This window comes from Onychomys torridus, chromosome 8 (assembly GCF_903995425.1).
Source record: "Onychomys torridus chromosome 8, mOncTor1.1, whole genome shotgun sequence".
NCBI classification, from domain to species: Eukaryota; Metazoa; Chordata; class Mammalia; order Rodentia; family Cricetidae; genus Onychomys; species Onychomys torridus.
Window position 1 is genome coordinate 17,878,567 of NC_050450.1, and position 14,545 is coordinate 17,893,111.

The window sequence follows — 14,545 nt, forward strand, 5'->3', positions numbered from 1 at the left end:
GGAGGAATGTCCTGCCCACAGAAATAGCCACCAGTCACAATGGCAGGAATGGGGCAAATCCAAGAGATGCTCTGTCCACGGGGCTTTGTCCACACCGGCCCAGACATCTAGATGGTTCTCACTTTTTCAATGATGTCCAGCAGACTGTTGAAGTGGTGAGTGTGGCAGCCCTCAGCCAGGTCCACCAGCAGCTGGGTGGCCAGCTTTCGGACCTGGTGGTCTTTATCCTCAGGGATATGGGAGAGCTGAGAGATGACCACTGAGTTAATCAGTTCCTCCTGCATTGGGCACAAGTTGGAAAAGGTGAGCTTCCAATCCCACACTGGGGCACATTTCAGTGACACACTGTGACTCCTTCAAGCAACAGACCCAAAGCAGTTAAGGCATCACTAAAGATGGGAGAAAAGCTGGACAATGACAGACACTTCCTTTAGCCTTTGTAAGACCCTGGATTCCATCTGCAAACCACACATATACAAAGAACCCTCCTCAGTGGAGGGCCATGCATCAGCACGAGTGTATGTATGTGTTGGGCCAAAGGAAACCCTGACATCAGACACTGGGAATAGAGCTGGCACTGGGGGAAGACAGCAGGAAGAGGACACATGAAGACCAACTCTGGTGAGTGGAGAGAACGGAGAATCCAGAGGGCCTTTCTGAAAGAGCACTGAGCTCCACCCTGAGCAAGGATGGACGGGACTGTAGTAAAGATAAGTGAAGGGGCATGGAAAGGCTGGGAGGTAAAGAAACTGAGGAAGCTGGGAAGTCAGGCTGCCTGAGGGGGCATGCAAACCGAGAGAGATATGTCTGACATGCAAAAAAAAGCCACAGAAAACATCAAGCGCTGACACTGCCCCCCAAAGCAAGAATGTCACAGATCCCAGGAAGGAAGGAGAGGGGGACGGCACAAGATGACCTGGTGGAGCCTTGGGCAGCTGGAAATGGTGGATGATGGAAATGATCAGAGAAACACACCATACACTAGACTGTTCTGGAGGCTGCAAGTGCGCGTCAGGGACAGGGCACTTGCTTAACAGGTGTAGGACTTCCCAGAGCACACAGATACAAGATTTCTGAAGTCAGACTAGACTTTTCACAAACTCCCAGGTTCTGAGTGGGGCCTAGGCCAGAATGCCATGAGTACCTGCCTCGCTTCTCAGCAGCCTCTAGGCGCAGCACAGGCCTGACTAGGAACCACAAGATAAATAAAGCATTGAGTGCACGGGAGGGAGGAAGCCAGCTGGAAGCATGCCATAAAGGAGAGCCAGGAGAACCCCACAGAAAGCAGCTGGAGTGCGTCCGAGGTCTGGATGGGGTGAACTCAGAGCGCCCCCCCCACGCACACACCTCATAGAACTGCCTGTTGATAAGCAGCACGAAGGACAGCACGTCCAGCACCTTGATGCGCACGGCACTGCGGCACTCATTCCTGGGAGAGGAGCAAACCTGCTTCAGCTGGCTGAGGACTCTTGCACCCCTGTACATGTGCACTGGGCAGGGAGGTCCAACTCTGGACTACCCTCATGGAATCCATCAACAGCCTGACCAAGACCAAGGAGCAGGGCTGCCTCCTGAGGCCGTCTTTATGAACCACCATGTGGACACTAGGACACAGTCCTAGTGAAAGGCCAACCTTCCCGCTCATCAACAACTGCAACTCTGGAGAATCTCCCTGAGATCTTGGACAGGCCCCTGGTGACAAAGGGATCACAGAGGCTCCACTACCTGAAGAACCTGTCCATCAACAGCTGCAAGTTCTGGATCCAGCCATCTTTGGCCGGGTGAATGGACTGGGCTCTGTAGGATATCAAGTTTAAGAGAGAAGACTCCTGTCAAAGGAAACAATTCAAGGGTCAGTGAGTCAGATGCTACCAACCTGCTACTAGGCTGATAACCCAGGAGAACCCAGTTTGCTCAGAGATTAGCTGCCTCACAGCCTGGTAGGGAATTAGCAAAAACAAAGATCTGGAAGTGAGAAACTCATGTCAGGACCCAGGGAACAGCCTGGAGGTAAGAGAGTAACCCTGGTAAAATGACTGCTGCCCTCTAGAACTGGTCTCTGTAGAACCAGAACCATCTGTGTGGAGGGAGGAAATTGATGGTTAGGCTAGCATAAAGCTCTTTAACAACCCCACACAAGCCTGCTGCTGATGCCTGCCAGGGTTCCTGCTGGAGCACAGGAACATAGGAACCTGTCCATCTTTTACTTGAAAATCAGAAACCATGGGAACCATTCTCCACAGCCCCACCAGGAAAGGGTCCTTACAGGTCTCTGATCTGCATAGCTCTCCACCAGTTCATAATATCTTTCCTGAGAGCCATGGAACTCGTTCTGGTCACAGAGCTCCTCCACAGTGGTCAGCAGATCATGGACGATGGTCCTGAGTTCTGGGCTGTCCAGGTTCTGTAGTACCAAGATAGACCACACAAACTCATTTCCTTTACCCTCTGAACACAGCCTGAGAGGAGCTACATACAAACACCCCACACACACCCCCACACATACACACTACACACACACTTTTTAGCTAGGCTATCTGAGAGATATGGAAACCATCGCTATGGCCCATTTCCTACCACAGGAATGGAGGGGGAGCCTATGAAACCTGGTCTGGAAAGGAGAGCAAACAGGAGGTTAAAATACTACACCCCCAAACCCTTGCATGCTTCTCCCAGGTTCCAGTACCTTTCAGTATCAGGAGTATGGCCTCCTCCCTCCTCTACTAAGCCCAAAGCACTTCTTGGTCAGTCCACTTGACCGACCAACAACAACTCAACTTGGACCTTGCCAAGTCCGTTTTCCCTTCCATTGGCATGTCCTTATCATCAGCTCTCCCAGGATAAGCTTATGCTGGACGCTGACCTCATCACCCAAAGCCCTGCATTCATGGGAATGTATGGCCCTGGTGTTTCCTTTAGCTCTGTCGTCAGCTCTCACTAACATTGTCCTCCAAAGTCTCAATGGCAGTGTAGGTACTCTGGAAATTGCCTCAGGGCCTGCTCAAGCATGGAGGTGACTGCCCCTGTCACTTGGTCTGCCTTGGACAACTAGCTCAGCCCTTGCTCACCTACTGCATATTCCTCTCTAGAGCCAAAATAATGGAGCACACTTGGAAAAACAAGATCTGTCCTTCAATGGAAGACAAATTAGTCCCATCAAGAACCACTAGCAAATAGCCACACCAAGCTCTCAGACCCCAAGAACGCACGGAAGGGATATATGCATGCCTCAGATCAGGGACAAGCCTGCCTGTCTGGGGTCTTAGTCCTTTCTGGCATTCCTGCCTTACCTGGAGTTGCTGAAGCAGCCGTTCAATAATGTCCAGCAGAATATCCCATGTCACAGCCTGGAGCTCCTTTCTGTATTTCTTGATGAGTCTTGTTATGGACAGAACAATCTCATATGACACCACCTCATTAGGGCAGGTCATAGCCTGAAACACAGTGAGATGGAGCACAGAGGACTGGCTAGTTTTTGCTCACATAGAGGAAGCCCCCCGCCCATCCTGTCTTAGAGCCATGCATGGATGTGCAGCACTTACCACACATGCCCACAAAGCATATATGGAGCCCAGAAAGGAATCTGTTGTGTAAGACCCAAGACTCAAAGCCCCTACCTCCAAAAGGCCTCACTTGGAGTCAGTAACTTCAAATTCTAGACCAGGAGTACTGTCACAGCACAAACCGACAGGTGCTAAGTTCTGGTACAAGCAATGGAATGTGCAAAGACCACACTCTGTACCAGCCCTGCAAGACCCCTGCAGATCAGGAGACTGTGCAACCAGACGAAAAGCAGTGTGTCTGAGCAGTTCTGCCCTAGGATGAGGATCCCAGCTCACCAGGAGCCATGAGAACTAAATACAAGCTCATCCGGGAACCTCTGGACACCACAGGGCATCACAGAACAGAAGTGATGCAGTGGACATCGTCCAGAGATGACCAACGGACCCAGCACCGAGAGGAGGAAGGCTGTCCCGGGGCAACACTGTCAGGCAAGTGATGGAATTCAAAGATAAAATGTTTTCTTTTCTTTTTCGTTTTTTTGTTTTTGTTTTTGTTTGTTTGTTTGTTTTTCGAAACAGGGTTTCTCTGTGTAGTTTTGGTGCCTGTCCTGGAACTCTCTCTGTAAACCTGGCTGGCCTTGAACTCACAGAAATCCACCTGCCTCTGCCTCCTGAGTGCTGGAATTAAAGGCGTGAGCCACCACTGCCTGGCGATAAAACATTTTGAGAATAAACCTGTTCATAGCCCTAAATCTCAGCCACAGTTACAGGCCAAGGTCTAGAAGAAGCGCTGCTTAGTTGCAGCCCAGTAAGCTCCAGTAAGGGGCAAACCTGATGTGAGCTCTCCCACTCTTCCCAACCTACTGTGGTACAGAAACCCCTTTACCTCATAAAAAGATGGCAACACAGATGTGGGGGAGTTCTTGAGAGAATGGAGTCGGTGAGCTCCCCAGAGCGCCATCCCTACAAAGAACACGGCTCCTCTCAGCAGCGGGGCGTCTTCCATGTACGATCTGAAAATGTTCCAGGAGACCGATGTGAGCAGAGCCCCCGGAGACACCTTGCACTTATGGTGCAGAAATGTAATTGGGGAAATGCACAGGGAAATAGAGGTCAGCAGCAACTACAATTCCTCCACAATGTGTTCAGACGGTCACTGCTGATCACCACAGGTCATGGTTCACATTTGACAAAGAAACTCCAATGTGAGTGAGGGACAAGAGCCTGAGCCTAATGGTGCTAACACCATGGTGGAATACAGAGACTCAAGAATCTCACAATGCTACACCTGAAATCACAGCTGAGAGGCCGTGGACATAGTGAAAACCACGCCAAGAAGCCAGGCAGCTAACCACCACCTCAGGACCTCATGGAGCATTCAGGACAAAGCACGGGTAGGAAGACCATGCTCCAGGAGTAAAGTGTATATGCAGACCCTCAGCAGGAGGAAGGACACCAAGAAAGAAAAGACAAGAGGTTTATGGGACTAAGACAGGGTTAAGACATCCCTGGGTCTGTTCCATAGGAGAGACTACTATGATTTCAGACAAAGGACAACATGGCCAGATCTATGTAAGAGAAACCCCATTTGGTGCTACACAAGAGTAAGCTTCAGGAGGCAATGATGGAGGTCAGGAAGCAGCAAAAGGGGAGCTTTGGTTTAGTTCCACCAAACAGTGGGCAAATCTGAGCCACCCCTCGGGATAAAAGCATCAAGACTTATAATGGCTTGGCTACAGGGGTGAAGGTGAGGACAACATCAAGTCAGTACCATAAATCTAGATTTGTAGCAGGGTAGGAAGGAGGCCACACTGTGGCCGTCAGGGCTGGAAAGAAAGCCTAGAGTCTAAATGTGAACATCCTGATTGGACTGGTAGAAGCAGAAGATGTCAGTCAGAGCCACACTGCAGAACAGCTGCCCAATAGGAACAGGAAAACCCAAGCTCATCAATGGGAGCCAAGCTTAGTCTAAAGCTTCCCCCTGATCCTACCCACCCATCCTCGGCAGGCCCCTCGGCAGGCATGCTCACACTCGCCTGTCCTCCAGGATGCGGCACATGGTGTAGATGGCGCTGTGGCCCAGGTGGGTGCCTAGAAGATTCCGCATCAGCTGGGAGGCAGAACACACACATACCATAAGTGTTAACTCTTAGACGCCCCAGGCTCAAGAGGAATCAGCCCCGGCCTCTGCCTGCCTTACAATGGACACTGCTTTGCAGTCCCACCATGAAACTAGCTCACTGTGTCCATATGAAAAAAAACAGCTTTCAAAACATCTCCCAAACCTGGGTTTCAGCTCAACCACCTCAAATGGCCAGCAAGACACCCTCAATGGGTCACTGCCTGGTGATCCCAAAAGTCTAGCAGCATTCACTGCAGACAACACAGCCCTGTCCTGTCAGGTGCTGGCAGCAGACATTTCCTGGGGAAGGTGCTGCCAGAAATAGCCCCGGAGACACCCACCTTCCAGCAAGGCTCGCATAGCTCTTTGACATTGATGGTGCGGCAGAGGGTGATGATGAACAGAGGGAGGCTCTCAGCTGGCAGGCAGTTATAGCAGACCACAGCATCCAGCACTTGCAAGGACACCTACAGAAGGGGTAGAGTATCATGCTGGTGCCCCCAACCCTTACCCTCCTCCCTACTGCCCAAGTAGCCTCGGTAGGAACCGCAGTGCAAGTGAACAAGAGTGAGTGTGCACTTGGGAGGCACCATTACACACCATCACATCCTAAGCTGTTACTCCATGATGTAGACAACCCAACTGTACACTCCTACAGGTCAGCGGCATGAGCAGCCTCCAGAATCCGCACAGCCAGAGAATGGCAAACAGGGCTTGACATCACACCCCAGCCTCCCAAAACTAAAGCTGAGTTACTGACCTCAATGTCCACAGAAGATACTGTCTGGATGCATAACAGACAAATCATGCTAGAGGGGAAAAACAAAAACACAACAAAAACCCCAAAGTCAGGTCAGTGTTTCCTGAAGACTTTGTGACTGTATTTCATTTTTGTTCAATGTGTAACATCAGTTATTTGAATGGCTTGTCCATAGTGTGCCTACCTGTGCCAACCACATGCCTAGTGTAGAGTGCATGGTGTAAGTAAGAGAAAGCTCTACTTTCATAGATATATTAAAAAAAAAAAAAAAAATTAGGGCTCAGGGGTTAAGAGCACAGTCTGCTCTTCTGGAAGACTCAGGTTCAATTTGCTCTCAAACATCTTTAACTCCAGGACCAGGGTCTCTGATGCCCTCTTCTGGTCTCTGCAGGCACTGCATACACACAGTGCACAGACACATAAGGCAGGCAAAACACCTTAATTGCTTTTAAATGACAAAAAGAAGCTGGGCAGTGGTGGCACACACACTTTAATCCCAGACCTCAGGAGGCAGAGGCAGGGGGATCAGTATGAATTGGAGGCCAGCCTGGTCTACAGAGTGAGTTCCAAGACAGCCAGGACTGTACAGTGTGACCCTGTCTAAAAATCAACCACAACATAAAAAAATGACTAAAAGGTGGCTGGCGAGACGGCTCAGTGGAAACTTCCTCTACAAACCTAGAGACTTGAGTTTTCTCCTCAGAACATACACAAAAATGGGAAGGAAAAACACAGACTTCACAGTTGTCCTCTGACCTCTACACATGAGCCATGGCACATGTGCAAACACAGTCAGAAAGGAAAACATAAAAATAAAAATATGTGGCCAACCTCCTATCTGGCTTTAGTCACCCTGCAGAGCTAAGCTGAACAGTCACCAAAGTAACACGAAGGTTCTTTTCTTTCTTCTGGAGCTGGGGTGGAAGCCAGGGTCTCTGGCATGCTAGCAACAGCTCTGACACTCAGCTGCATCCCAGCCCCTTAATTCATTTTTTCACTTACTGCACCATTGAAGCGATGTATTCGTCAAGGTAACAGCTGTTGAATTTGACTAGATTCACGAGTACCAAAAGGAATTCCGAGGACAAGCCGACATCCATCCACTGCAGGACAAACTCTGCTGCAGGAGAAAAGCTGAAGCTGTACTCCTCCTCCCCCAAGGAGAACGATCCTGCAGCCTGCTACTGCAACATACTAGACCAAGGAGGCTCAACAGGAGTCTGAGCAAGCCCTATGCAGATACTGGCTCTGCCTGGATGCTGGGGCTGAGATGATAAAAGAAGCAAGCATTCCTTTTAGTTTAGTTTAGTCTGGTTTCTCGAGACAGGGTTTTTGTGTGTATCCCTGGCTGCCCTGGAACTTGCTCTATAGACCAGGTGACCTCCATCTCAGTGCAGGGATTAAAGGCGTGCACCACCACCCCGGCAGGTTCTTAAGAAGTGCCCACCCCATGGGAATCTCTGGATGGACACAGGCAAGGCTGCAGGCCACACAGCCTGAGAAAATCCGACAGCAAACTCCATGATAGCCCCTATCCAGAGGAAGATCAACCACTGAGGCCCACTTGTGGGCACCAGAATGGTCCCACGCTGAATTTCTCCCCAGTCTTTCCATTTCCCCTCACCAAAGGGAAACGAGGTCTTAACCTTACTGAAGCCTGTCCCATGACAGGAGGGCGGGCAGAAACAAGGGTGAGGTGTCCAGCAACACTAATGCAGCAATGACAACACAGACCCACCGGTAACAAGGAAGACAGGGGCCAGGCACTGAGACTGAGACCAGGTCAGCAGCACCCTCTCCAAAGACAAATGCACCACCCATTTCAAAGGCACCTTCTGACCCTGCCAGTCAAAGGCTTCAAGCAACAAGTCTTGAGTGAATCCCATGAGTGCATCTATAATCAGCCCCCAAGACAAAGGAATCCAGATGAGCAGGGACAATCGAGTCCTGTGCTCCCTGCAGGTCACCTCATAAACTGCAGCACTCCTCCAGGTTGGGGGGGGGGGGTGCTTTCTCATCCCAGAGACCTCTGATTCCCAAGGCCAGAGGCACCTCATACTCTGTATGACACCTACCCAGTTCTTCTTCCAAGTAGGTAATGTGCCTTCCATTGTCGGTGAGGGCCTTAAAAACTTCTAGCCTTTCATGGAGGTCTTCATTGGAGGGATAGTCCTTGATCACCTTGAAGAAGAGAGCTCTGAGGACCCCCAAACGATCACCCTAAAAACAAAACCATGAGGTGGGTAGAGTCCTGCCAGCACCTCCCACACAGCTGTCAAAAAGCCAAAACCTGCATCAGCTCCCAAGACTCCAGGCATGCTGTTTTCCCCTAGAAGCACCTATGAATGATAGGTCAGCAATTTCATAGGGCTCAAACAGGGGACCAGAGGCACTGGCCAACAGCTGACCGGCATGCATAATCCACCTAATGCATCAAGCTCTGGTCACGGACAGGCAGACAGGAGTGTCAATAAAGCTCTGCTCTGGCCCAACTCAAGATTCAGGATAGACAACTGTGTACTCATAATGTGAGGACAAAGATCTACCCCAGAAGAGGTGCCACAGCCCGTAGGAGACACCACGGCCTGAGCACAGTAAGGGTAAGGAGATGCCTAAGAGGCCAGACTATTCAGAAAGAGAGCGGCCTAGAGGAAAACCTGTCCAGGGATGAACAGAGAGGGCCGTGGGCATTAAAGGGCCAGCTGAGATCTAAGTGGCTAGAGATTAATCAGCAGGGAGTGACCACAACTGGAAAACTGGTCAAAAAGAGCACGCTGACAATGGCCGTACTCCAGACATCCTGCATGAACTTCCTTGTGCCATCCCCACAAGAAAGACACAGCTATCAGTCTCTATTCTCAGTAAGGTAGAGGTGCAGGGAGCTAGTGACTGGCCAAGATCACCAGCCATGAGTTGTGACACCAGGATGTCTGCACACACACTTAGGCTCCAGAGCCTCTGTTAACCTCTAGACCCTGCCCCTGGCATACCACCAAAGACAGGAATCCAAACACTGATGGCCTGCCTTCATCCCATAGGCTCATCCAGCTCTGCCCCTTCCTTACCTGTCCTTGCACAATGGCTTTCAACAAGGCAAGAACTGCATGTCGGGCCTCTGGTGGCCGCTCTGGCTGTAGCAAGTCTGAGACAGCCTTCCAAAGTGCCTCCACTGCATGCTGCCACAACAAAGAGAGGCCAGTGATAAGGGTGTGATCTCCAAGAACCTTAGTCCCTCAATCAAAGAACAGCACAGGTGACTACAGACTCTGAGACCATTCCAAATCTGTGTCTGTCTGTCTGTCTTTCTGTCTGTCTGTCTCTGTCTCTCTGTCTCTCTCTCTGTCTCTCTCTCTTTCTGGTTTTTCAAGACAGTGTTTCTCTGTGTAGCGCTGGCTGCCCACAAACTTGCTCTATAGGCCAAGCTGGCCTCGAACTCACAGAGATCCGCCTACCTCTGCCTCTTGAGTGATGGGATTAAAGGCCTGCACTACCATTCTCTGCATTCAGCCACATCTCTATAACAGGCCCCAGGTCACAGGCTGGGGAAGGAGAACAGCCAGGACAGGTAAGCAGTGCTAGCCTCCCCAAGACTGCCAGGGAACTCCCTGTAGATCTCTAGACTCAGAGGCATCGTGGTGCTCAGATAAGCACAGATGAGCCCTAAACATGCACCTGCCCAGAAAACTTCCTCCAAGGTGTCCCTATGTGAGTCACCCCTGCTAAGTGTTACAAATCTACTTTGAGAGACCCAATGTGTGTGTTGGGGGGTGGGGAGAGTGTCCCAGCTACATCACACACATCTCGAAAAACTGGTGAATATGTAGCAAGTCACTTCCCTTGGTGGATCTGCATCTTCCCCTAAATCTCGCACATAAATGCTAGGCAAGGATGAAACTCCCAGGTGTCATATGGCAACTCTGACTTCCAGAAGGAAAACTGTTCACTGGACACATAACATCAAAAAAAAAAAATCTGAAAATATTGAACCAAAATAAACCAGTTATGTGTGTTCTGTGAGGTTGCCTGATGCCATCAACCAGCTGCCTTTCTCAAACAGAGACCAAGACTGGTGTGCCTCGATTTATTCTGAGACCATACCCTAACCTGGTAATCCTTATCCCATGTGTTCTAAGAGAAGTGAGAGTGTGGGTGTAAGTTCAAGGCCAGCCTGGTCTAGAGTGAGTTCTAGGTGAACCATGTGAGTCCTGTCTCTTTTCTCTTTTTTGCTTTTTCTGAGACAGAGTCTCACTATGTAACTCTGGCTGTCCCTGAACTCACTCTGTAGCCCAGGCTGGCCTCAAACTCAGAGATCTGTCTGCCTCTGCCTCCTGAGTGCTAGGACTAAATGAGTGAGCCACTGCCGCCCAGCACCTGCCTCAACCTCAATCCCCCACCCACCAAAAAAGTGCATGAGCAGACATGCATATCCATAACCCTTTCCAGGAATTCAGGGAAAACCCATCCCTCTTGCTGTCACCAAGACAAGTCTCTCAGGGTTGTACTCAGGTCATTTCTAGAAGCTTCCATACCACTAAGATGAAATTTAAATCTCTCTAAAATGGTAAAAACTGTATCATTATGGGGTTGGGGATTTAGCTCAGTGTTATAGCGCTTGCTTAGCAAGCACAAGGCCCTGGGTTTGGTCCTCAGTTCTGGAAAACAAACAAACAAACAAACCTGAATCATTACAATTCAGTGGTGGTGTATGACTTTAATCCCAGCACTCAGGAGGCAAAGACAGGTAGATAGGTATCTGAGCTCCAGGCCAGCCTGGTTTATAGAGTGAGTGAGTTCCAGGACAGCCAGGGCTACACAGAGAAACCCTGTGTCGAAAAACAAAGCACAAACACGAAAGCTAGCAGTCTGACATGTACCTGTAATCCTATATTACACTGAAGAGGCCAGCCTGGACTAGCAAGTCTCAGAAACAAAAAAGGAGAGCTCAAGGAAGCAACAGCAAATTGAAGCTTCTAAACAGCCTAGAGCTGGATGCACAACTCCAGCAGTATAACTGAGGCAAACCTACCTCTTCAAACTTCTTAGTTTTTGCCACATCACATATCTGTGCTATCATACGGATGCGATTGCTGAGGCCACATTCACCACTCAGTTCCTAGAGAGCAGAAAAAGGGAAGGGGCAATGGTTAGAAAAGGGTCCACTTGCCAGCCGCCGTGGCACACGCCTTTAATCCCAGCACTCGGGAGCTGAGTCAGGCGGATCTCTGTGAGTTTGAGGCCAGCCTGGTCTACAGAGTGAGTTCCAGGAAAGGCTCCAAAACTACACAGCGAAACCCTGTCTCAAAAAACCAAAAAAAGAAAAGAATAAAGAAAAGGGTCCATTTAACCACCAGTCACAAACCACCTATCCTTGAACTCACATTACAGCCCAGGCCAACCTTAAACATATGGCAATTCTTCTGCCTCGGCCTTACAAGCACTGGGACTACAAGGGAAAGCCACCATGTCCAACTGTAGACCTTTCCTTATTTTGTTTTTATTTGTTGTGTATGCAGCACTAGGTGGCTCAGAACTCACTGTGAGGACAAGTCTGGCTTCAAACTCATAGAGATCTGCTTGCCTCTGCCTCTACAGTGCGGGTATGAAAGGCGTGCGCCACCACACCTGGCCACCTGTAGACCAGGACTTATGGAAGTACTTCTCCAGCTCTTGAAGTAACAAGAGGTACCTTTGCTTCCCTAACTGAAAGTTTGGGCAGATAAAACTCACATAACATAAAATATAGCATTATGACAATTTTCTTTATTTATTCATAGTATCTTCCTATGTGACCCTAGCTAGCCTGGAACTCAGACCCAGACTATGAGCTCAAGGTAGTCTTCCTGCCTTAGGCTCCCAAGTTCTGGGATTATGGGCATTAGCAACCAGCCTGGCCATTGTAATAATTTTAAACTGCAAACTTCAAGATTATTACAATGCTTACAATCATCTCCAGTATTTCAAGAATGTTTTAAACCACATACCAATTCCTTCCTCCTTCCAGCTCCCCCAGCCTCCTCTATGAATTTGCCTATTCTGAACATTCCATGTTCTGGACATTTCATACACTGGACTCATACATTATAAGGCTGTCTATGACCAGCTTCCTTCATGCATCATGTTTTCAGTTTTCCTTCAGGTTGAGGCATGTGTTACTATACCATAGCCCATTGTATACAGATGCACTGTATTTATTTACAACCTTCATTTAATGAGGACTCTGTTAAATCATACTCCACTGCATACAGATGTATCATTATTATTTACAACTCTCATCCAATGAGGAGTATTTGGTTTGTATCTGAGTGGAAAGTGTTCCAAGTATAAAAGTTCAACAAGCCGGGCAGTGGTGGCACATGCATTTAATCCCAGCACTCGGGAGGCAGAGTCAGGCGGATCTCTGTGAGTTCGAGGCCAGCCTGGTCTACCAAGTGAGTTCCAGGAAAGGCGCAAAGCTACACAGAGAAACCCTGTCAAAAAACCAAAAAAAAAAAAAAAAGGTTCAACAATTATTTATGGGTAAGACATACATGCAAGCAAGAAACCCATACACAGCTGGGCAGTGGTGGTGGTGCATGCCTCTAATCCCAGCACTTGAGAAGCAGAGCCAAGAGGAACTCTCTTGAGTTTGAGGCCAGCCTGGTCTACAGAACAAGTTCTAAGACAGCCAAGACTACACAGAGAAACTCTGTCTCAAAAAGAAAGAAACTCATACGCATAAAATAAAAATTAAAAGTAAATAAACAAGTGGACAAACTGGAGTTAAAGGTCTCTGGTACCATGTGTGAGAGCAAGAATGCTACTATACCCCACCAAGACACTTAATTTGAGACATCAATTAACATTTCATCATATTCCTAACCCTGTGAAAAGGATGATTTTTAGGTCACATCTAAAAAAGTGGGCTTTCTTTTCTGTGTTTTGTTTTTTGCCTTTTTTGAGACAGAGTTTCTGTGTAGCCCTGGCTGTTCTGAAATTCTGTAGACCAGGCTGACCTCAAACTCAGAGATCTGCCTGCCTCTGCCTCCTGGAGTTCTGGGATTAAAGGCCTGTGTCTCCACTGCCTAGCTTTTTTTTCCCCTCCTGGTTTGTTTGTTTGAAGACTAGGTCTCAGTCTAGAATTATGTTGCTCCAGGCTGGCCTCCAACTTCATACTCTTCTCCTCAGCCTCCCATGTGCTAAGAATACAGGGCACCCACCACGACCCTAGACAAAGTAAGTGTTCATGCATTACCTAAATCCCAAAGCAAGTGTGCTAGGGCAAGTCACCAAGATCCTGAGGAAGGACGTGTATATGTCTCCATAGTACTGGGGACAGCAGCCCTGTGCAGAGAGTCACCAACTCATCTCCCACAGAACCCAGTGACAGACAAGCTCAGTCAAAAGAGAGACTGCTCACTCACTCTCAAGATTTCTGGTGTGATGATAAACTCCGTCTGTTTGCCTTCTGCACACCTGGGGTTTGGCCTTGATGTTCCCAGTCCCAGCAGTGTCTTGAACTTCTCCTTCAAGCCTGAATCTTTGCTTGCTGGTTTGGCCATGGTGGGCAGGGCAGTACTAAGAACTGCTCTGTGCAGAAGAAACATATTATTTGATACACCCGAGGAAGGGCTATGCACTCCTGCCCTTGAGATGAACCTCCAGTTGCCAGGATCCTAGGTCTAAGATAAGACATAACCTGTCCTCCCTATAACCCCTGGGGCAACTCAATCCAACCAAGAGGGACTCCGCCACAAATCAGCCCAGTATAGGCCTGATCTAGGGAGCCGCCTGCCGCCGCGGGGTGCACAGAGCCATGCTATTTGCCATCAGTTTTCTCCTTGTGTAGAGGAGGAGCTGTCACGGGGACAACAGAAGCAGAGGCCCGCTCACACACGCAATGGATGGCTTGGAGCACAAGGACTTGTCAGCGGTGGGCGCGGCCGAAGCCTGGATACCGAAGGGCCAGCTCCCCTCCACCCCATCGCGACGCGGCCACACAGTCTTCCCGACCCGCACCAGCGGTCAAAGCCTTGCGGGATACTCACCCCGCGCGCGCCTCCCGCGCGCAGGACCTCCTGCAGCCAGGAAGGGAGCACACCCCCGGCCCAGAGCAGCTGCCGGAAGCGCAATCTGCACTTCCGGGGGTGAGGCTTTGCTGACTATCTGGGTTGAGTTCTCTGG

General features: G+C 49.5%; 1 protein-coding gene across 13 annotated transcripts in view; it reads right to left on the reverse strand.

Moving 5' to 3' along the window:
* Positions 1 to 14,519, reverse strand: part of Tsc2 (TSC complex subunit 2) — a 34,795-nt gene extending 20,276 nt beyond the window's left edge. For 4 of the 13 annotated variants that reach the window (XM_036197086.1, XM_036197085.1, XM_036197088.1 and 1 more), the window contains exons 1-15: positions 14,410 to 14,516; positions 13,786 to 13,946; positions 11,412 to 11,498; positions 9,451 to 9,561; positions 8,461 to 8,605; positions 7,388 to 7,505; positions 6,386 to 6,434; positions 5,967 to 6,092; positions 5,540 to 5,613; positions 4,390 to 4,516; positions 3,291 to 3,434; positions 2,267 to 2,404; positions 1,726 to 1,829; positions 1,348 to 1,429; positions 123 to 278 (exon numbers count right to left, since the gene is read on the reverse strand). In XM_036197086.1, the coding sequence (XP_036052979.1) occupies positions 123 to 278; positions 1,348 to 1,429; positions 1,726 to 1,829; positions 2,267 to 2,404; positions 3,291 to 3,434; positions 4,390 to 4,516; positions 5,540 to 5,613; positions 5,967 to 6,092; positions 6,386 to 6,434; positions 7,388 to 7,505; positions 8,461 to 8,605; positions 9,451 to 9,561; positions 11,412 to 11,498; positions 13,786 to 13,923 (1,599 nt within the window). In that variant the 5' untranslated portion in view covers positions 13,924 to 13,946; positions 14,410 to 14,516. Of the gene's footprint in view, positions 1 to 122; positions 279 to 1,347; positions 1,430 to 1,725; positions 1,830 to 2,266; positions 2,405 to 3,290; positions 3,435 to 4,389; positions 4,517 to 5,533; positions 5,614 to 5,966; positions 6,093 to 6,385; positions 6,435 to 7,387; positions 7,506 to 8,460; positions 8,606 to 9,450; positions 9,562 to 11,411; positions 11,499 to 13,785; positions 13,952 to 14,409 lie in introns of all 13 variants that reach the window. The other 9 variants (XM_036197084.1, XM_036197083.1, XM_036197081.1 and 6 more) reach the window with 5 other exon arrangements.
* Positions 14,520 to 14,545: the final 26 nt, after the last annotated feature.